At 37.5% G+C, this 21,803-nt stretch overlaps 1 protein-coding gene across 19 annotated transcripts in view; it reads left to right on the top strand.

The window, feature by feature from the left end:
- The window catches only part of ARPP21 (cAMP regulated phosphoprotein 21), a 197,598-nt gene that overhangs the window by 88,541 nt on the left and 87,254 nt on the right, over nucleotides 1–21,803 (top strand). For 15 of the 19 annotated variants that reach the window (XM_027675704.1, XM_027675723.1, XM_027675722.1 and 12 more), the window contains 8 exons: nucleotides 1,960–2,128; nucleotides 3,783–3,988; nucleotides 4,827–4,862; nucleotides 5,771–5,860; nucleotides 9,943–10,087; nucleotides 11,318–11,396; nucleotides 13,928–13,987; nucleotides 14,895–15,035. In XM_027675704.1, coding sequence (XP_027531505.1) covers nucleotides 3,821–3,988; nucleotides 4,827–4,862; nucleotides 5,771–5,860; nucleotides 9,943–10,087; nucleotides 11,318–11,396; nucleotides 13,928–13,987; nucleotides 14,895–15,035 — 719 coding nt within the window. In that variant the 5' untranslated portion in view covers nucleotides 1,960–2,128; nucleotides 3,783–3,820. Of the gene's footprint in view, nucleotides 1–1,786; nucleotides 1,875–1,959; nucleotides 2,129–3,782; nucleotides 3,989–4,826; nucleotides 4,863–5,770; nucleotides 5,861–9,942; nucleotides 10,088–11,317; nucleotides 11,397–13,927; nucleotides 13,988–14,894; nucleotides 15,036–21,803 lie in introns of those variants that run through there. The other 4 variants (XM_027675714.1, XM_027675715.1, XM_027675706.1 and 1 more) reach the window with 3 other exon arrangements.

Below are 21,803 nucleotides of genomic sequence, written 5' to 3'. Positions count from 1 at the left end.
GTCTTCTTGTACATTGCCAATGAAAAATGATGTTGGCTTCAGAGACCTTAAATGTAACAATATGGGGAACTCATTTTATGAAGAAATATGTATTTGGTAAAGCATGATAAAATGATGTTGAGCATCTGTGGCACAAGACCAAGTCTTGGAAGATCTCTTCGCTTGCTGTATATGATACTGTTGGTTGGGTTGGTTTGTTGTTTGTTTTTGCTCTGTTTGTTTGTTTTATGAATAGTTAATTCACAACACATGGTCACACTGAAGAATCCTGAATTATTTTTTTTTGTGTGTGTGATTTTGGTGGAGATATCTGTCTCTCTGTTTGTTTTGGAGGGTTTTGATTGCAATGGTCTATTCCCTGGCTGACTGTTTTCCAGGTGAAACTTTAATGCACCGTACTTCCTTAGGATTTTTGGTTTGTGATTGGCTTTGATTGATTTTTCTTTTTTCACCCCTTTCTCTTTTGGTAGTGTGATGGAAGATGGTTATGAGGAAAGGATATTCAGTCAGTGGTTTATTCACTCTTTGCTCTCTGAGCATTGTCTCCATGAAATACATTTGCATGTGCTTGAGTGCTTGGGCATAGTTTTCCATGTTGTTCCTCCATTCCCATTATGATCTTATGTTTGTAATAAGCTAAAATTTAAAAAAAAGTCCTGCAAGAAATACCAAAAAGCTAGTGGGAAGACTTATTTTTTGTGACTCTGTACAAATTATTAAGTGGTTTGAGAAAAAGAAATAATTGTTATGTATATAAATTTGCAGGATGGCAGTGGTAATTTACAGAACTGCCTCCTGGTCTCCACTGTGCACCGGAACTCCCAGAGAGAGCAGGACTTGTTTTTTTTTTTTAAAAGCTAAGTTCCATTTCTGGCACATCAAATCCAGCTCTTTTCACGTGGTGAGTTCCAGTGCACATGCTGTACAGCAATAGCAGTCATGCACAGTGTAAAACATACCACAGAAACAAGTAGTCTAACAACGTGAGATGATTTTCAGGTTTTTTGATTTTATTGTTGTCTATTTTTCTCCCAATCTCCCCTCCCCCCGAATAGAATGATTTGTGCTTCGTATTTGCTGGTTTTATGTGCCTGCACTGATTGCTTCAACTGTGACTCACATGCAAGCCTTGAGAGGAGATGCCTGTTGTATCAAGACAGTTCAGCACGTGGCTATGGCTTGTAAATCAGTCCGACTCATCCTAAAATGCTCGTTTTCTGTTAAATCAGCTATTCAGCTGGCAAACACAATCTTGATGAACAGCATAAATTCCATTGCTGAGGCAACTCTCTTTAGATTTATTTTCCAAGCCGTAACCTGGAGGTCTGCTTTTTCCCTTCTCACACAGTGCCTCAAATGAAAGTTTTTCTGGTGGCTGTTGTTCAAAGAATAAGATTTTTTCCTTCTCCTCTCATTCTGGATCATTTTGGCTTTTATTTGGCTTATTAAATGAATATCTCTATTCACTACCCTGGTAAAGCAGGTCACTCTCTAAAAGTACCCACCTAGCTTCTTTTCCAATAGTGTTTGACTACTGACATTTTAATTGGAGCAGAAGCCATAGTTAAAGAGTAGGAAAATCATTTTTCCTCATACTCTCATTGATTTCTGTTGAAGCAAACAGATGAGCTTATATATAAATATATATATATGCCTTTTTTTAATGAAAAGTGCTGGAATTCACTAAAAAAGGTTAAAATTGAAATGAGTAATCTTCAGCGCATAATGCAATTGTTAATTTTAGCTCCTTGCGTAGGAGCTGTTATGACTTGAACAGCCGGCTCTAGCCTTCATTAGAGAAGAAGCAGGCAGTTTTGAGACAGGTGGAGCTGGATCAAGCTGTGAAAGTGATTTGCTTGAAGCTGGTCATTAGTGTTAGAAAGCTAGTCCTATCTATTGCATCCTTACCTTGTGCCATGATCATTACCGATGTTGTTATTTACTTTTCGTCTTTTCCAGGTTGACTATGGTGCATCAAGCTCTCTGAAGGACCAGAATGGAGATTGGCCCTCTGAACTGTTAATGGGGACATGGGACTCACGTTGTCGTTCATAATTTGTGTGGACTTAACCAGCAAAGAGCAACAGAAGACACTAGAAAGACAGTGGGAATTATAGCAGTTTTTCAGGTAAATGGCTTCTTTGGTGCAGCTGATGTGACTGTTATTGTTTTTCTGAACGCTGTGTAAGCATGTAAATGAGCTGCAAGTTCATGAAGAGTGTGTGCATTTCTTGATGAAAATCTTAACAAATTAAGGATTATTTAACAGCCCAGTTAAAGGTCTTGCCACTCATCGTGTTCTGAATTTTCTTTAAGTGGTTCAAGTTTCAATTGTAACTGTAGAATAGCCAGTGTCATCAGCCCTCTTGGGGAGAGTGGTGGAAGGAAGGTGAATACCTTGAAGCTTGACTTGCTGTACAGTGAGCTAATTTGTGAGTTTCAGATTCCATTCAGTTTGTTTGTGAACCATGTAGCTTCATTTCTTGTGAAATCCACAGTCCTTCTTAAACAGGGAGATTATATAGGAAATTTTATATGCTTATAGTGTGAAAACAAAAGCAAAAACTGGAAAAGGTATGTCTTAGTTTTTTTTTCATTTAAAACATAGCTTAAAAAAATAAAGGTAAGTGATACCAGATCTGTTGAATGTTTAATTTCAATCTGTAAAAAAAAAATGGCGAAGTGTGGTTTTGCTTAATAGCCGCTGTTTCATTGTTGAGAAATGGCAAGGTGTTGCAAAAGACCCTTTCTGAAATAACTCCGTTTTTCATCCACAGTTGTTTTTCCTGAAGATGCTTCTTAAGCAAAATGGACGGAGAAAGAAAAGTTAAATTATTCATGAGTCTGATTTGACAATTGATCAGTGGGAGAGGCTTCAAGAGAGAGGTGGAGGGAGAGAGAGAGAAAAGGAGAGAGAAAATAATAATAGGCTTTAACTTCGAAAAGCCTTTAAAGCTTCTGTACAACAACCCGTTGTGAGCTGAGAGTAAATGCAGTTCAGTTAAGATATTTTCATTAGAAGTACCTGCCAAGAGCTTCCTGTAGGATTTCCTTAGTACTGGAGAGTGATATAGAATTTGGGAAGAGGATTAGGGTTTTAATAATGGAGCTGTTGGTTTGATCCCTGAAAATGTTGACCCTGAGAACTTTATAGCCAAACTTAGATTTCATATTTATCTTGAATGATTAGCTCTTAAAAAATTATATATATATATATATTTTTAAAGTGGTAGTGAGCACCATGGCTTCTGCTATGCATAAAACTCATGTTTGAGTGCTAAAACCAGTGTTGTTGCTCACGCTTGGTTTTTGTTTGTGTTTGTTTGGCTATTATCTTTTATTAAAGAAAAAAAATGGAAAAAAGATTAGGGGAGGGGAGCACTGAGATGCCATACACCTAGAAGTCTGAATGGGTCCTTCCTGCCTAGTGCCGCTGAGCTCTGTAGCAGAGTGCCTCACTGTCCCTGCCTGCACCTTGGCAGTCCTGGGGCTGGGCTGGGTAGTCACAGCACCTTACCTTATATCTGCTCTGCACAAAGACTGTTTAATTGGAGATCTCCTTGCTTAACCTGGCACAATTTAACCTGGCACAATTCTGCTGTTACCCAATATTATGGAATCAGTGCGTCTCTTCAGCTGGGACGTACATAGTTTTCCACTCCTGAGCTGCATATTTTAGGTGTTTTATAAAGGAAATGAAACTGGGAAATAAAAAAAAATTCACCCCCTGTGGTTTTTTTTTTGTGTGTGTGTGTTTGTGTCATGATAACATGACCTTTCAGGTCACCAAATCTTGTTATTTTAATTTCTATCTGGAAGAATGTCTGAGCAAGGTAAATTGAACCAGGAGACAGCAGAGGAAGCTGCAAAAGAGCAGGAGACTGCCATCTCCGAAGCCAATCCAGATAACTGTATTCTTAATAAATCTGAAAGCTCAGAAGTAGAGGAGAAGGAGGAGAAGCTCAGCGATTGCAAGACAGAGCTGCAGGTAAGACAGGAATAGTGAATGGGCGTGTTAAAATATCAATGTGATACCATTGCTTTTCAATTTCTGCAATTTCTTTCATTGCCTACACTTCCCTTATTTTTTCTCTTGTGATTTTGAGACCGTCTCTATTTTTTTCTTTTGAAATTATTTATTTATTTGTTTTTATTTTTATTTTTTGCCATAAAATAAATGCTGTTATTTGTTATACCTTTCAAGCTCTTTAGGCTGCTGTCCCTGTTATTACTTTTTCTGAGAAGTTTATTTCTAGACATCTGTGTTAAAACTTGGTGAAATATTTGACTATTTTACCTCGTTAGGATTTAGAAAACTACCTTGACCTCATGAATTTACGGGTAATACTAATGAATAACTACTTAATATGTGGTTTGGTTTGTAGGTGTTACTGCCAACAAAAAGTTGTTATGCAAAGCCTAAGAAGGTAATTTGATAAGAAGACTATCGGATGAGGGGGTTTTAATCCTTTTTGCTCAATCAAATATAAAAATAAAGGGGGACTCTACAATTTAAGAGGAATTTCGAGAGGGGGAGCATTTACTTAAGTATACCTTTTCTTACCTTGTTGTTATATCCAAAATTGCAGAACACTGTGCAGTGTGTTTTTTCTTGTTGATACTTGTTCATAAAATGAATAACAATGAGCAGAGATGATTCTTGATTTTCCCTACTTTCCAAACAGGATTTGAGGAAGTTGCTTTTGCAGTCAGAAACTGATTTAAAATGTCATTTAGAAGTGATTGAGTCTGTATGTTGGTAATGCTCTTGTCATGCCCATTTTCCACTGAAGTGATAACTGCTTCTCTTTTTTTGCTATATCCAGAAACGAGGTGCAAATCAGCAGAAAAAGAGATCCAAGGTAAGGGTCTATCTCTGTTTGGAATTGCATGCCACAACAGGATGAAGAATTTCAATTAAATGTCTGTCTGCAATTGAAACGGTAGCCTTTCTTGTGTGGTGATTGTTTTTTTGTTTACGTTGTGGTTTTTTTTCTGCCCCTTACCCCATATTCTTGTTGCACAAAGGCAGACAACTGCCTCTAAATATAATGTGTCAGACTGCCCTTTATCCATCATACTTTTATGCTGCTGGGCTTGCTGTGTGCTTGTGTTAGACAGCATGTGTGCTTCTATGCGCCACTGGAGGAGGAAAAGGTACATTCCTTTTGCTTTAGTAATTAATGTTTCTCTTAGAATTTTATTTTAATGGACTAATCTTGATAGAAGGAAGCAGAGATTGTTGAGTTCCCTGAGGGGGGGGAGAGTGTGGGGGCAGGGATGGGAAGGGGCTTCTAGGAACAAATGAAACCCTAAAAACTTCTTTTAATTTTTCAAATGCAGATCCATAACACTTGCACATTTTATTGTCCATGTTCCTTGGATATAGTACTCCTAGAAGAAAGGGAGGGACCCTCAAAAAAAAAAACAAACCAAAAAAACCCAAACCAAATGACAAAAGGAACCTTTGAGTTTATGTTAAATTACCTTCAGTATTGGATTATCCGTTCTTTGCTGTTACAATTTTTGGTGGAAGTGAGTGAACTGTAGCAGAAATGATTAAAAGGAGAAAAGAAACCTTTCACCTTCCCTGTGGCAAATGGCTCGCTGCTTAGAATCCTCTTCTATCCACATTGAAGGCAGATACATTTTTGATGATGGGGTGGTTAATTGTTATTTGGGATATTCAGGAACAGCTGATGTGGGCAGATTATGTGACTTGGGGTCAGTAGTAGTGCTTTCTGTTTTGTTTTCTCTCTCTCTTATTCAGTCAGGAGCTAAAGGAAAACTTGTCCGGAGTCTTGCTGTGTGTGAGGAGTCATCCCCTCGTCAGGGAGCAGAAAATCTTCATGATAATCAGGTACATTTGCAATCCTTGCTGTTAGCTGCATGGTTGACCTCCATCTTCAGTTGCATGGTTGTGTTATTTAATTGGGCATTTAACAATGTCTTTCTTGGGGGAAAAATTACATCCAACCATGAACGTGTTTTTATGGAGTTATCTGGTTTAGCGTGAACTTTATTTTGAAATATTAGTTTTATACTATATCACAGGGTGTTGTTTGCTTTTTTTTCCAGACCCCCTGAAAATTTCAGCAAATGGAAAAGAATTCAAAAGTATTCAGATTTTAAAATTTAAAAAAAATAGTAACAATCAAAAAGAATATTAATATGTTCTTGTCTCTAAGGCTATCTCTTTCGAGGCTGCACCAAATATAGTTATGAATATGCTCTGGTTTCTGATTCCTCTAAGACTCCAGTTCATATCAGTGTGCCCCTTCACATAAAATTCAAATGTCCTTCACTTTCTAAAGTACCTTGATAGAGCCAAGGATGCTTCCTAATGAGTGGCATTCGTTTTCTAAACTCTTGGTGTAAATTATCCTCTATCAAAAAGTGTGTATTTGAGTTTATCTGTACTGGTAGTGTTGTATTCCCAGCAGCTGGTAGAGTTCTGTCCTCTGCACCCCTCACCTTGGACAATAGGCAGTCTTTGTAGACTAACTTCAAAAAGTACTGCAAAAAGCAAAAGTTAAGCCTCAGTTACTCCTCTTTGCTTGCCTAGTGAGAGCAAGGCTTAAAAATCCCCAACTAACCTAAACCGAAAATATCATGAATACTGCCTATAATTTATGAGATGTTTATGTACAGTTGAGACTGGCTATCAAGAGAGCTTGAGCAAGTGGCTTCTTGTGAGCTTAGCACAAAAAAAAAAAAAGACGTTTTAAGTGTACTTTCTCACTGTTTCCTCTATTGACTTGAAACAAATCTTTCTCTCCTCTTAGCTCATAAGTAAGGAGAGGTTTTTCTATTTTTTTAATTTTTTTGAAAGACCAAAAACCAAATTGTTTAGCAGCGGGACATCTACATGTTCTACTGCTCTACAATGATGCTTATGCAGCAGATGAGCAGGTTATTTTATCAGTTGTTCTGTTGTAGGTAGGATGCTTTCTGCTTGACTTGCGTTACTCAAAATGCGTGGCTTTTGTTCTGATTTTGTTTGTATTTTCTATTGTTTAATGGAGAATGAAAAGGAGAACAATATAAAGAGATTGTATTAAGCATTGCTGGTAGTTTATAATGTACTGCACAGGACCTGTATTAAATGTCAGAGAGACTGGCAGGTGTTGAGGCAAAATCCCTATCCTTACACCAGGCAGAGGAGGAGTTCCTGTTACACGCAGCCTCTGGTCTTACCTGACTGACCAGCTGTGGCAAAGATTTCTTTGACTGTCTTAAAATATTTATGGGAGATGAAATGTCTCCATTGACCCTAGCATCTGTTTCCTAAAGACACAATTGGCTTGGTGTAATTAATTTGATAGGAATTGCCCTTTTGCTCTCACTGACCTTTTACTAATGAATGTGGCTCAGCTTTGCCATGGAAAGCTGGAGCTGCAGGCTCCTCCTTGGGCTGGCTGAAGGATACAGGAAGTTTTATGCCAACCAAATTCCTTTGCTTTCACTTTAGAGGAGAAATAGCTTATTTTTTGGTTTGGAATTATTTTTTTTAAATTTTTTAAATTATTATTTTGTCTTAATGGTTTACAAACCACAGGGAATTAAATACCAGAGAATGTACGGTACATTGCCAGAACTACTGAGTATGGATTGTACTGCAGACTTGATGTTTGTATTTATATTTGGATACTTGCCTTCATTTTCCTGTATAAGGAAAAAAATTGTTTACCTGTATTACTTGATCTTGAATGCTTACCTGATGGTTCGCTGTGTCCTTACTTAAAAAAAATGTTGCCTTTAATGTTATACTATTGACCAAGAAGTGTATTATTGCATTTTGATTATTTATTTTGTTGTTCTCTATACTTGTATCAATGTATTTATTAACATTGTATTTTACTATTGAGAAAAATCAATAAAAAATCTAAGAAAACATACGGTAGCTTGCTTTCACGACTCTACAGCCCTTTTGTGTGTTTCTTCTAGTGCAGATACATCAGTATTACGTTACATGTAAAACAGTATCTACTGTATGTTCATATATGTGCTGTGTTCATATGATTGTAAAGTCCATCATTTTCATATGTGCATTTTTAAGAACCACTGTGAAATTTAGGATTAATATCCTGGGAACAGCATGGCCAGTTACATTTTTCTCCTGTTGAAAAGCTAGCAGCACAATCGCTCTGCTTCTGGCAGTGCCTGGAATCAAGAGTTATCCTTTGGGGTCATTTGGCAGTGGTTGATCCAAAGTTTGTTGTGCCATTTGAAGTGAAAGAAAGCAGGCATAGAGATAGTCTTCTGAGCACAACTGAGCAGGTTAGGAAACATTTTTCTATGAAGCCTTACCTCAAATGACCAGGAATCCCACTCCTTCCCTCTGTAGGCTCAATTTCTGGCTAATACTGTCAGCCAAAACTAACAGAAGTAGGGATTAAGGATGGTAGGTCAGGTTAAATTTTGGGTCCAGGGTTTTGTTTCTCTTTTATAATGCTTTTCATCTCAAGTCTTTTGTGCAACATTCAAACTTCACAAAAAGTCAATAATGATTCAGCTGAGAAGTTACCAATTTCTGTCTTACTGTGGCATGTTTATGCTGATATCCTGTTCTGTTAGGAGCTTGTCTTACATGTATTGTGATGGCTGATTTGTAGTTCTTTAAAGAATTCAGAAACGTAAAATTCTTAATAATTACTGGAAGCATTTTTTGAATTCATAATGGTCTGGTTGTTTAAAAAACCACCCCTTACTTTAATGTTTTCTATTACTCTTTTGGTATGCTAGTATACTTTGAAAAATTGTGAAGGAAGGGAATTTACTAGCATTCAAGAAACTCCAATTTTCTCCAGTATTGGTGATATAGGTTTTTATTAACATAATGCCAAAAAATTATCAGGCATGCAGGACTCTCTTCTGTTAAAGAAAACCACTTTACCAGGGAGTTTTGTGACAGCTTACTTCAAACGTGCTTTTTTACACTACTTAATCATATAGTATTATTTTCAGCACTTTTGTTTTTCTTTAAAAGAATAAAACACAAAAGTATGCTTCCTTCAATTTTGTCCAACCAGTTTAAGATTTCTTGAAATATGTAGATTGTGCCGTGGTAACTTCAAAAGAAAACAATTTCGGTTTTGTTAAAAAAAAGCTGGTATAAAGTAATATTGTAAGCAGGGAAAAACAAGTTCTTTAAGGAAAATCAGAAAATGCAAACCAGCTTGAATTCACAGTTTTAATTAACTTTTAAAAGCTGAAGCATGCTTTCAAAGGGACTCATAGTCTCTGAAATATTGAGTTTATGAGGATAAAACTCGTGATGCCTTAGAGAAGTTCACTTACTATGATGTACTTGAAAGATCACAGTGCACATTTCACCCTTTTTGCTAAAGGCACGTCTCCATATGTCTTTAAATGTAAACTACCTGATTAGTTAATATGTCCTCTTGTATACAACTGAGTATATAATTTGCTGGCACTCTTCAGCTGTCAGACCCAGAAGGCTCAGTCTAGCTGGTACTGCACTTACATGTGCAAAACACTTCGTATGAAACTGCAAGTTTTCTAGAGAAGGGAAGAAGTGATATTTTTCAGATATCCATCCATTGATCATCACTTAACACGTGTAGTATTAAATTATAGAATTAATTAAGAAAGCCCATATAAAATGTATTTCATTGTTCTAATAACTCTTGAGTGAGTATTACTGAAGTGGAGCATAATATAGTGCCCTTAATATAGGTAGACTAACATTTTATAGTATTCAAATATAAGAGAAAAAATACCTACTTACCAGTAGAATTTGGCCTCTAAGATGTCATTACTCTCCTGGCTAAAAAACCCCATTTTTCAAATAGGAAAGAAATGTATCTGGCTTCAACTTTTCTAGCTACACGTAGTTTAATGCCAGTATCTGCAGGTTGGAAGCCATTGGAGGCTTTCTGAATCCGACATATAATTTATCTATCTTTTTTTTCCCAACAGGAATCAATCCAACTACAACTTTCCACTTTTCCTAGCTTGCAAGAAGAAGATAAATATAATAAAGATGACTCCGAGAAAGAAAAAGAGAAGGATAAAAATAAAGATAAAAACAGTGAAAAAAACAAGATCAGAATGTTATCAAAAGGTGAACTTAAAAATATTTAAATTGTTATGATTACTGTTGTAGAAAGGATCATATATTTTTACAAGCATGTATTTATTTATTTGTGTATAAATATGTAAGTAGGAGTGTTTTCATATTGAGAAAATTCAGAACCTGAAATGTATGTGCATGAGAGCCTTTTTCATACAAACATCAGACTTTGAGAGTGAAGAAACTTTCCAAACTGAGGCTTTGATATTAGATGTTATTAGTTTTCTTTAATGTAAAAGCGATCTTTTGAATACTTAACCATGTTGGTATAAACACATAAATATATAAATATATATATGATTATATAGTAAGTGTAGGACACTAATATGCTTTTTTTCCAGATTAATGATAATATATTGACATGTAACTTGTTCAGTGTAGGCAGTAGAGAGTAATCCTCTTTACTATTGCTCCTCTCTCATGGAGTATTTATCTTAAATGCTGTAAGGAAATCCATCCTTGGCATTCAACCTGCATTGCAATCTACTATTATCAGCTAGTAAAACTTATTCAGGAAAGATCTTGTATCTAAATTTGATATTGCTTTTTAAATCTTTTTATTAATCCATGGAATACAGTTGCAGTCTCAAAATAATCATTGCCTACCTGGGTGTGGATCTGCAGTGGTGTGAATAGTCATTTGGCTCCAATGGAGCTCTCACAGTTCATGCCAACCTGACGATCTGTGTGTACTTTTGAGTCAGGAGATAATGCTGAAACATTAATTCTGACTGCTGTCACGCATCCCTATTACCTGCCCACTCCCAGGCGTCATTGGATTTCAGTCTGTTCATGCAAATAGAGTTCCCACTAGCATGATTCCTCATTTACTGTGTACAACATTTATTAAGTGATACAAAGAGACGTTGATGAATAGAACTTTTTTTTCCTAATTTTAAAAAATTTTTTTAATTGTTTAAAGGAAGAACTTGGCAGGATCTTGAATGGGGTTGAAGGTTTTCCATGTTTTTCAAATAACCTGCAGTTTCTTTCAATGTTTAGTTTTGGTGCTGTGTTCTCAGTGGAGTGGTACAGAGGAACCATGAATGTCCACCTGATGCTTCAGAACGTAGATCCCTCTTGGCTGAACTCCAAATGAGCACTTTCAGAGCATGTGTTTTCAGATTATTGCTGGAAAATGGATTTTGATTTATAGCATAGCTTAATTGTAACTGTTGAAATGAAATAAATGAGTGGAGGGTGTTTGTTTTTATTTTTCAGATTGCAGTCAAGAGTATACAGACTCAACAGGCATAGATTTGCATGAGTTTCTCATTAACACATTAAAGAATAACCCCAGGTAGGTATTTCCTGTGTTAGAGCTGGCATTCCTGCAATTATAGCTGGCAGTCTTTGACTTCCCATAACTGTACACTGTGTTTTATTTGTTCTGGAGATGGTTATGAGGGAAAATGTAAAGGAGGTAGGCTGTTAACTGAGAGAAATGGTATAAAAAGTCATCAACTTCTACTCCCCCATCCAGTCACCCATTGCTTAATTTCACTTAACATCTGGTCTTTGTCCTTACCTTCTTGTATACAGCTCTATGTGGTGATTGCAATAATACGTTATAACTATTACGGTTGGAGATTTCTATATGAGTATAAAATAGCTTTCCTTTAATTGTGCTGCACACAATTAAAATCCTGTGCACAGTGCCAAATTCTGCTCTCAATATTCCCATAGTTGTCATTTGGAGCTACAAGCCCATCTCATCATTAAATTTGCCTCTAAACATCTAAGGAAGGATCTGTAACATTTTTATACGTTGTGATTTTTATCCTTCATTTCAATTGGATCTGTTAAATAGGTACCATGTAATTCTGCAATTATAGGAGAACTTGCATAACCTCTTGTATAGATGATGGAAGGTCCTTCAATCGCTTTATCTGTGCAAAATGAGAAAGTTCAAAAGAACTAAGGAGTGATGGGACTGTCAAGCTTAGAAATGTGTGAAATACGCTGGGGAAATTTTTGAATGTTTTTGGCAAGAGAGCATGGAAAAAAAGGAATATCTGGGACCTTCCAGTTGAAAACAGAGCATTTTGACTGAGAAATACTGTGGCATTGCCTCCTGGGAGCCATAATTCAAGGGCGTTGTTCTCCATTGTACTCTTGTGGTGGTTTGAAACTCCCAAGGATCTAATTTTTAAGTTCAAGCCCCCCTCCCACAGTCTGCACCTGTGAGAGGGTTTAGTGATGGTATGGACTTGATATCTTTTTCACTTCATGTGGAGAGTTTTCAGACAAAACACAACCATTCGTTATTGGGGGAAGGGAAAAATATTTACAAAGGTTTATTTACTCACACCTATATATATATATATATATTTACATTGAATTAAATTCCTCTTTTCCTTCAATAAAAGTCCAAAAGGAAAGAGAAAAGTCTTTCTGTCACTGCACAGGCCACAGTTCCTTTGTTTCAGTTTTTTGTGGCACTGGTTAGTGTCCTTCATTTTCCTACGGCAGCAGATATAAGTATGGCAGTCAGGATTTTGGTTCTTACTTTGTGGAAATTTCAACCCCGAGCCCGAGCCTTTGGGGGATTTCCTTGTAGATCTTCACTCCTCTTGGGGTAGTACATTGAAGGCAGCTTTCAGTTCAGTCTTACCAAAGCTCTTTTGCTCTGTCTCAGACTCCCAGCACGATAGAAGCAGCAGCAGCAGCAGCAGCAGCAGAGGGCACGGGCACTTCCTCCGCACTCTGTCCTGGTTCAGTTCTCAGGACGACTTCGGGTTTCTCGGCTCTTTTCTCCCTCTCTCTAGCTGCTGCTGCATTTTGGGACTCCCTAAAGGTTTGGAAGTCAACCCCTGCTCCTCAGCAGGTGTCTGGGTTTTGGGAAAGTAACACAGTCTTACCCCAAACCAGCTCCGTTGAGCCTTCCTCTGCCTCGTTGCAGCTCTCCCTCCTGCAGGAACATCTCTGCGTCTTTCAGCTGGATTCATGTTATCTTGTTGCTACTGGCTATCTCCTTGGCTTTCAGCCATCGCTGTTTCTGTTCAGGACCGCTCCGCTGCTGCTTTCAATGTTTTCTGCCGCTGCCTACAGCAAGGAAATCTTCCCACCTCTTGATCACAGGACCCGGTCCAGCTTTGACACTACACCGGGTCTCTCGTAGCCTCAGTTGGGGCTGGGGGCTCTTGGCCCCCAGAGGGGGCCCACCGGCCCCCTGCCTCCTCGTGGTTCAGATCATGGCTACCAATCTACTAAAAAAAAAACTACCTCACCACCTTCTCTTCCGTTGCTGTGGGTATGTAATTTCCGTAGGGTGCATATGAACCTTTGATTGGTCTACTATTATCAGTGGGGCAAACCATTACTGCCCCAGAAAAAAGGTTTTTCAAACCACCACAACTCTCTAACTAGATTGGATATGTCCAGTCTTCTTGCAGCAAATCAATGCCCCGTGGAAGATATGTCTCAGGCAAAATGTTGAAAATTTCTGTGTGTAGCAACTCTTCTTGTGAAAGAGCTAGGTTAGCTGGAAATCTCATTTTCCATCAAAAAAGGGGTGAAAAAGGACCAAAGCTATCCATAGCAGTCAGATCTTTGTATGCAACACATTGGTTGCAGCCTGTTGTGGCTGGAAGTGCTTTCACACTGTAGTTGAGCTCAGAGAAGAGCAGAATCTGTCACGTACGTCAGCAAAGCTGCAGCAAAGCAGGCTGCAGTCTTTTCCACATGAGCCAGGGTAAAACACGTTTCATTTTTAATCAAGATGACTGACAGTGCTTGCAAAATAGCCTTTCAAATGCTGATATATTAATTTTTCCTCTAAAATGTCTATTGATAGTTGATGGTACAATTCCTTGCATTTCTTTTTGACAGGGACAGAATGATACTCTTGAAAATGGAACAGGAAATTATTGATTTTATTAGTGACAACAAGTAAGTCGAGTTCCACACTTGGTTATTGAGTCATGTACTTGTGTTGCAATGTGAGTTGTGCTAGGGATTCGCTCATATGGACCACAGTGCTCCTGAGGACTGTTACTGGCATGCTGCAAGAGCAGGCTTTTATTTCCTGACACGTGGTGGTACTGCTTAAAATACGGTAGATGTAAATGAAAACCTTTTGCTTTTCATTGTGTTATAATTGCACTGGCTCCGCTCATTTAGATCCGAAAATATAATTAAAGCTTTTAGTGTAGAGAATAATCAAGGGTGTTATCTCTTGGCTCTTCCTTTGTGCTATATTATTCTAATGCATTGGAAAATAAAACTGAACTTGGGTGGAGGGATTCTTGCTATCATTGGCTCTTTATAATAAAATGTTTCTGCAGCTTTAAAAATGGAGAGTCAGAATAGCCGCAGAGGAAGAAATTATGCTGACGGGAAATAAGCATTTTGTCAGTAATAGAGAAAAAAGGAGTATTTGCCAAACAAGATCTTTCCAGAATCATCCTGCATCTGACCTTTGGGAGAAAGGCAGAAAGCTGTTGCCAGTGTCTCAACAAATCTGTAGGTTTGGTTGAGCAGGGAGTGTGTGTGTGTGTGTGGGGGGGGGGGTGGTCAGCAGATGAGTTCCTCCCAACGCACAGAATACACACTAGGTACCATGAAGCGTGAGCTTTTTTTGTCTCAATGTAGCACATGGAAATGTGCTTATAGAAATGTTAAAATTAATTCCTTTTTTTTTTCCCCTCCAGCCTTCCTGTAGCAAATGTAAATGTGCAACGGAGAAATTTTCAGTTAGATTTCTGTCCACTGAATTATCAAATGCATTGCTGTTTTCATTTATTTATAGCTCAGAGGGAAATGTAATTATCAATGCTATTTGTTTTTTTTTTTCTAGTAATCACTATAAAAAGTTCCCTCAGATGTCATCGTATCAGAGGATGCTAGTGCACAGAGTGGCAGCTTACTTTGGAATGGATCACAATGTGGATCAGACTGGAAAATCTGTAATTATCAACAAGACCAGCAATACAAGAATGTAAGTATTGCTACTGTTGTGTAACACTGATGTGTTTTTCCTTGTTCCCTTTGACAGTACAAGAGCTGGTTTGTACCATGACTGCGTGGTGTAATTTTTTATATATATATTTTAATTTATTTTTTTAGCAAAAGTGAGTGCTGTTTATTGTTTTCTAGGGTGGAAGGGGAGGACAGGGCTCTCATTGTGAGGTTATATAAGGATATATAAGGAGAAATCAACCTAACTGGTCTATTGCAAGAAACTTACCACAATATCTTGGAATGTTACTTTGCCTGATTCCTTAGTGCTGCCACTTTGCTATGAAAATAATCTCCTTTATATGTCACCTGATACCATAGGGCTGTATTCCTAAATAATCCAAACGTATTTGGAAGACTTCCTCTTCCCTTGTTCTGGCTCTCCCTGCTTCAAGAGTCATTTTCTGTCCAGCCCGATTATTTAGGATATGGTTCTCCTCCACCAGCTGTCACCATTCATTCCCTTTTCTTCTTATCCCCTCCTGCTTCCACTATATTTTCTCTTCAAATCTCACTGTTTGACCATAGTGTTTTGGTGAAATTTAAATTCCTTCTGATGGTTCAAATGTATTGGAAAATTCCTGGCAGGTTAAACTTGTGCTGGCATGCATTATGTACTCTTCCATGAACCTGTATAAAGCCAGCAAAAACTTTATGCGAAGGTCCCTGGCTAATTCAGCAAAGGTGCGGTAATGTGTCCTTGCCCAATCAGCATCACTTTTTCTACCAAGTGCCTTATGTGTATTAAATGTAGCCTTCCTCTCACTCTCTACCTATAAACTACATCATGAAGAGGAAGTAATTACAAGTGAGTAATGAAGTTTTGGTATCTGGTATTGGAACAGGAAAGCCCAGTTTGAAAATTGTGTACTTCCTGTATTCAATTATTAGGAGAAATGAAAATATTTATTGCATTTATATATGCAGTAATTAGGTGATTTATTTATATCCAGTTGCAGAGAGTATTTTTTTAATGTTATTAGCTTGTCCTGTAGAAGGGTAGAGGGACTACCTAATTTTGCAAGATCAAAATCTGAGCCAAACACATTGGTATATGAAGTAAATTTAAGATCATGCACAATTTATTTTAGATCCTTTTCATGGGCTATCCTTGAGATACTTGGAATTCTATAAAACAGCACTGGGGTATTAATGTTTTTAAAGATTTGATTTTCAGAATTCAAGAGAATTACAGTAGTTCAATAAAACACTCAGGCTGAGAAGGCTTAGCCTCAGGGTCTGGTAATACCTGCCCCTGCACAAGGGCTATATTTGAATAAGAAAAAGCTGGGTATGCAGCAAACTGGTGTTCAGTTTTGAGGTGTAAATAAGGAAAAATTTAGTCTCCTCTTAAACAAAACACATTCAGTCATATTTGAATGCTTTTTAGGCATTCTTCTCTCTTTACAGTTCTCCCTTTTCACTTCACATCTGTGTCACTGCTGTAGTGTACCAACTGCTACAGATCTTTCCTCACAGCGTTGCTTTCTGCTGGTTGACTTGACAATAGAATACTATCACATTAATATCTGTAAATGCCTTGCTCTGTTGTGTGACCCATCATCTCAGAGATAGGCAGCACTGGAAGTGCTGTTGGAAATGCTTGCACAGCGCTTCTGGAGAGGACACTGAAGCCTTCTTCAACAGTCAAAGCTTTATCCGAGTGCTCTGGTGAAACTGTGGCTTCATACATGGTGGGAGTGAGCAAGCAAGCCTATTTGCCAGGCATGAACTGGCATCCTTGTGGGCAAGCTCACCGGGCCGGACATGGCAGGGGTATAACGGATCAAATGGCCCTTTCAGCTGCGGTCTTGCAAACTGGAGGTGAGGCCAGACAAATTGGTTCTGATACCATTCCTGTCTAGATCTTCCAGAAATAAACACAGGGCTTTGACCCTCTGTTGACTGTGAGTACAGCTGTTTTGTAAGCATCACAGAAGCTGCAGTTTTCTTCCCTGTTCAGTGATTTGGTGGTAGGTAACTGGATTATGTGAAGCTCATAATGCCTTGTGGTGCTTCCAGTGTGTTATTTACATTATTTTGATATTGCCATGAAATAAAGCTTTGTAGAAGTGGCTCTTCCTTTTCATAACTGGAGGAGATGGCATGTTTTCTTTTAAATGTCCCTGACTCTGACAGAAAATAGCTTGTTATTATCTAGCATGAATAAGAGCTGATGAGATTTTATTATCCGCGGCAAATATTGTGTAAGTTCCACATCTGAAAGAGTCTGATGTGATTTCATGTGTTCTGCATTTCACTACTCTCAGAGGAGACAGTTTTGCGTGGTTCAGAATCAACACCAAATACTGGGAATGTGTTGACTCTATTAATTACTACTTGGACAGTATCCAGAATACCGAAGAATCTGAAGAGCATCTGAAACGCTGTTCAACGTGGTTATGCTGTGCTGTAAGCCTGAGCCTTGATAGCTTTATGTGAATTTATGGAGAGGCCCCACAGACAGATGTTCTGAAGATGTGCATTTTGGCAATAAATTATCTCTTTATGGCATGTGGTTTCTAAAGTACTTTAGCTGCATACTGTGGAGAGAGAAGAATGGTCCTGCATTCTCAAGAATTTGTAAATTCTGTACTGTCTGTGACTTCTGTGGTCATGTGCCTGTTTGAGAAGAACATATGACTCTGCAGAGTTGCCACATGGGCTTGAATAAGCGCCTTGTGGCATACTTCTTTGGCTGAGTGAGGGTTTGTGTCATATCTCTGCTTAGGCTTGCAGGTGATGAGTTCTTCCCTGGCTCCAGGCAGTGAGGTGCGTTTATTCTGTTCAGCAGAGATCTCCTGTGCTCACTGCCTGCAGGTGCTCGGAGGTAAAGTGTCAAAAGAGTTAATGGTTTTGGGATGAAAAGGCTGTTCGGAAAAATCTGGTACCAATGCTTCCTTAGAGGTGCTGTGTTTCAGTCTGTCAAATGGGGGACTGGGGTGTGAATGGACCAGATGGGGGCATTTCAGTCCTTTCATCAAATGGCTGTCTTAGGGCAATGTGTATCCACTTTTATGTACCTGTTCCTGTAAAGTACCTACTTTATGGAGGTTTGGGATTTGAGAAAGTGCTTATTGAAGAGATTGCAGCTGGAAGGAGGGCTGTGACTTCTCTGGTCATTCTCTGTGCTGCTTTACAGAGAGGAGAAAAATTATGGTAAAAATTCATTAGGACTTAAATCTCTGGGAGTGCAATACTGTAGCTTTCATGAACTCTCAGTGAGGTCTCTCTTAAAAATACAGTCAGACAATAATGGCAATTTGGCAGTCAGAAGAGTATTTATAATGGAGAGTTTAAGGTACCTTTTTTTTTGTTAATTTTATTGGCATGTGAACAAGTCATACTGTCTTGAAGCTTTTTTTTATGAAATGAAATTTTAAAAGACGGTGATGACCTCAACTACCCAAGTGTTTTTTGACCTTAATAAAGTTAAGTCTCTGTACTCTAGCACTTATTACAGGATAGTGGATTTTAAAAACAAATTATCTTTTCATATGATTTTTGAAATCTAAAGTAGGTTAAAAAAAAAAGGAGAACGACTTAAAAAAATATATATAATTTTTCATGGTCTCATGTCTGACAAAGTCCTACCTAACTAAATTATCCCATTTTTGAAATCTTATTCTCATCACTATACATGAAAAAAATTGATCAGAAAATGAAGGAGGAAATTTTGTTGTTGTTGTTTTGTTTTTATAGTCAAAGAACTCAAATACTGCTTAAAATGAGAAGTCTGCTTTGTTCAGATGATGCTCTTGTACCTCTATTCTAATGTATATTTGTCTGTCATCTGTATCTGCCTGTCATCTTTTTAAAGATATACAGAAATGTAAGGGGAACTTAAAACAGTGAAATATGATATAAAGAGAAGTTTGGAATTGAGGCGATGTATTAGACAGGGCATCCCTATTTGGAGCCAAAAAATGTGTATGTGCCACCTTCTATTCTGTATATTTCTCATAATTCCTATTAAACAACTGGAAGTTGTTTTGCAGAACTTCATATTGTTAGATCTATCAGTTCAATCAGATTCATTCATTTGATTATCTATAGATAGGTGGAGAAATGTAGGGGAAGTGCATTTGGTGTGCTTGGTAAATGAAAAGGGTTTTCATTTGGTTGAGATCATCAGCCATGTGACAAGCAAGTCTGTACCATAGCCCACACATGCATTCATGTACTTTTTTATATAAGTGTGAGTGACAGGGCTCATCAGAATGAGCAGGTGGGATGCTTATGATATATGTGCTGTGTTTAGACATTTTCATATGTTCTGAGGGTGTAACATACCTATTATGAACTTTATACCAATTCTCACATCCTTGATTCTAATTTTTTTCCTCAAGAACATTGTGAGTTATAATCCTTGTGATACTTTGTTTTCTTCCTACTCTCTTAATATAATGTTGGCCCTGTTGGAAGGTGTTTTGGTGCCTTTGAGGTGCCTAAAAAACTTCAGGCAATGCTAAGCTGTTATGTGTATTACAGGGGTTTCCTTATGATCTAGAGATGAACTGTATCAGCAGAAGGAGACATAATGTACAGGTTGTACTTTGAATAACCTACAAGGCCTTATTGTTTGACACATAATCTGTGTTATTCTACCTCCTTAGTATAAGGGTGGTTTGAATCACAAGCAAAGAAGAAAAGTTCTCTTTGGGTTTCTGTTGTGTATACACTGACTGATCTTGCTGTAGATAACATCTATGCTAGTAGATATGCACTGTGACAATTTCACCAACTTAAGAATCTGAACTTTGGTACGGGATCCTACAGACATGTCAATAAAATGGCATTCACTGAACGTGACAATTTCAATGAGGAATAGTTTGTAGAATTTTTTTTACCCTAGACCTGAAGTGCCAAGAAGACTTCCTTGAGATGCCAAATGTTACAGCCTTTGGAGCACGCAGAAAAGTATGGCTTTCCCCTTGACTGAATAAGGTATTCAGTGTAAATGACTTAAATTTCTTTAAGCAGTTGTTTGCTGATGGGAAAGATGGGACATTTTAGCTATAAGAGAGTAGTGACGAATGTATACCTGAACACGAATATCTTTTTTGTAAAACCTCAGTCAAAGCAATTCAATATTTGCCAGAGCATTTGAAGAACAGTTTTGTTCCCTGCCCTGTTGTAAACCAGAATAGTTATCTGGCAAATGGTTTGCTGCATGGTATTATTCCATCTGTGTTTAAGCACCTTATGCTATTCTTAATTATCGCATGTGTACACAGAGCAATGATCTCCTGAGAGCAAAATTGCTTTTATGAGCCACATGATGCATGAAAACTTACATGAACACCCTTATTTCTGGTTTTATTATTTTCATTAGACTCTTGTACTATTTTCTTCAAGGGACTATGGAGTCAGCTCCATTCCTTCATTTCCTGTTGTATTTAACTCTTTCTCGTCTTTGCTACAGAATAGTTGCTCCTTGGCTACTAAGAAATAAACAGAAACTGGAAATATCCAGACTTTCACTCTGGTTTACAATTGCTGCTGCTCAATTGGTGTTACATCATTGTCTGTTGCAAATGTGTAGAGAAATAAAAGGGTGCATGGTAGATGTATGCAACTAAAATGGAGAAACTGTGTGACTGAGAAATAACACTGTAATTGGCCAAGACATTTTGTTCTGGTTTAAGGTGAACTAATACATTACGCAACTAATAATTTAGTAAGAGCATTAATAAAAGAATAATGTATAATAAAAACTATGAGTTTATGTAGCCACATTGTAATGTAACATTTAAGTAACAAATTACATTTATTTTCATGGCTTTTATTTCTTGACTTTTTTCATACAAAAATAGCCTGTTTATTTCAGTCTGGGATTAAATTAGGAACGTGATTAGATTTTCAGTGCAATAGCAATTATGTTTAGGTTTTAAGAACCCAGTGTTCTGATAGGCATTGCCATGATGCTTATGTTTTAGCCTTTACTTCCTTTTTGTCCTTTCTTACTGCACTCAGAGCTGCAGCCCAGAGCTGGTGAAGACTTTCACATCCGAGAAGTAGGAGGGAACTTCCCGAAAAATGCTTCAGAAAAGCATTAAAGGGAATTAGACATTTTCAGTTGAAGTTCAGGAAATGTCTGCCTCCAGCAGTGGCCTGAGCCTACTTTTTCTCTGCTTATTGTCACAGGAGAGAGCCACATGGAATAATTGCCTTTCTTTTATCCAGTCACATGGTTATTGGAGAAGTAATTCAGGGTGTACATGTGATAATAACTGGTAGAGATTTTATTAATATCTCACTATTATGCTACAAACATTTGTATCAGACATAAAATTGCTACCTTTCCATAAATACATTATTTGAGGTTGTGCACATTCATTATTTCGCTGCTTGATGCTCATCCTGCAGAGACTGAGCTTTTTTTTTGTCCCAGTCTTTCTTTTTCTTTTATTTTTTTTTAATGCTTATTTTCTTTATTTTAATGATAGTTGAATTTGGACAACCTTTTTTTCTCAGCAAGTATTATGCCATTTTAGTCATAAGACTGTTTTACATGAAAGATACAAAAGGAAAAACATAAATACTTGGTACACTTGAAGTTGAGCTGAATTTGACCCTTGAGCTTAATTTGACCCTTAAATACTGTCTTCATTCTTACTTCAGTGTAAGCCGTATACTGGACCCGTAGAAATTACTTATTCTCTAAATGAGATGTTAGGGTTAATGAACCAGTTCTAATAGCTCCAATATTAAATTTTCATCTAATGTAATTTATTAAAACTAAATT

The sequence above is a fragment of the Neopelma chrysocephalum genome, unplaced genomic scaffold (genome assembly GCF_003984885.1).
Source record: "Neopelma chrysocephalum unplaced genomic scaffold, ASM398488v2 Primary Assembly neopelma1_26, whole genome shotgun sequence".
Lineage (NCBI taxonomy): Eukaryota > Metazoa > Chordata > Aves > Passeriformes > Pipridae > Neopelma > Neopelma chrysocephalum.
This window is presented reverse-complemented; position numbering and strand designations above follow the sequence as displayed.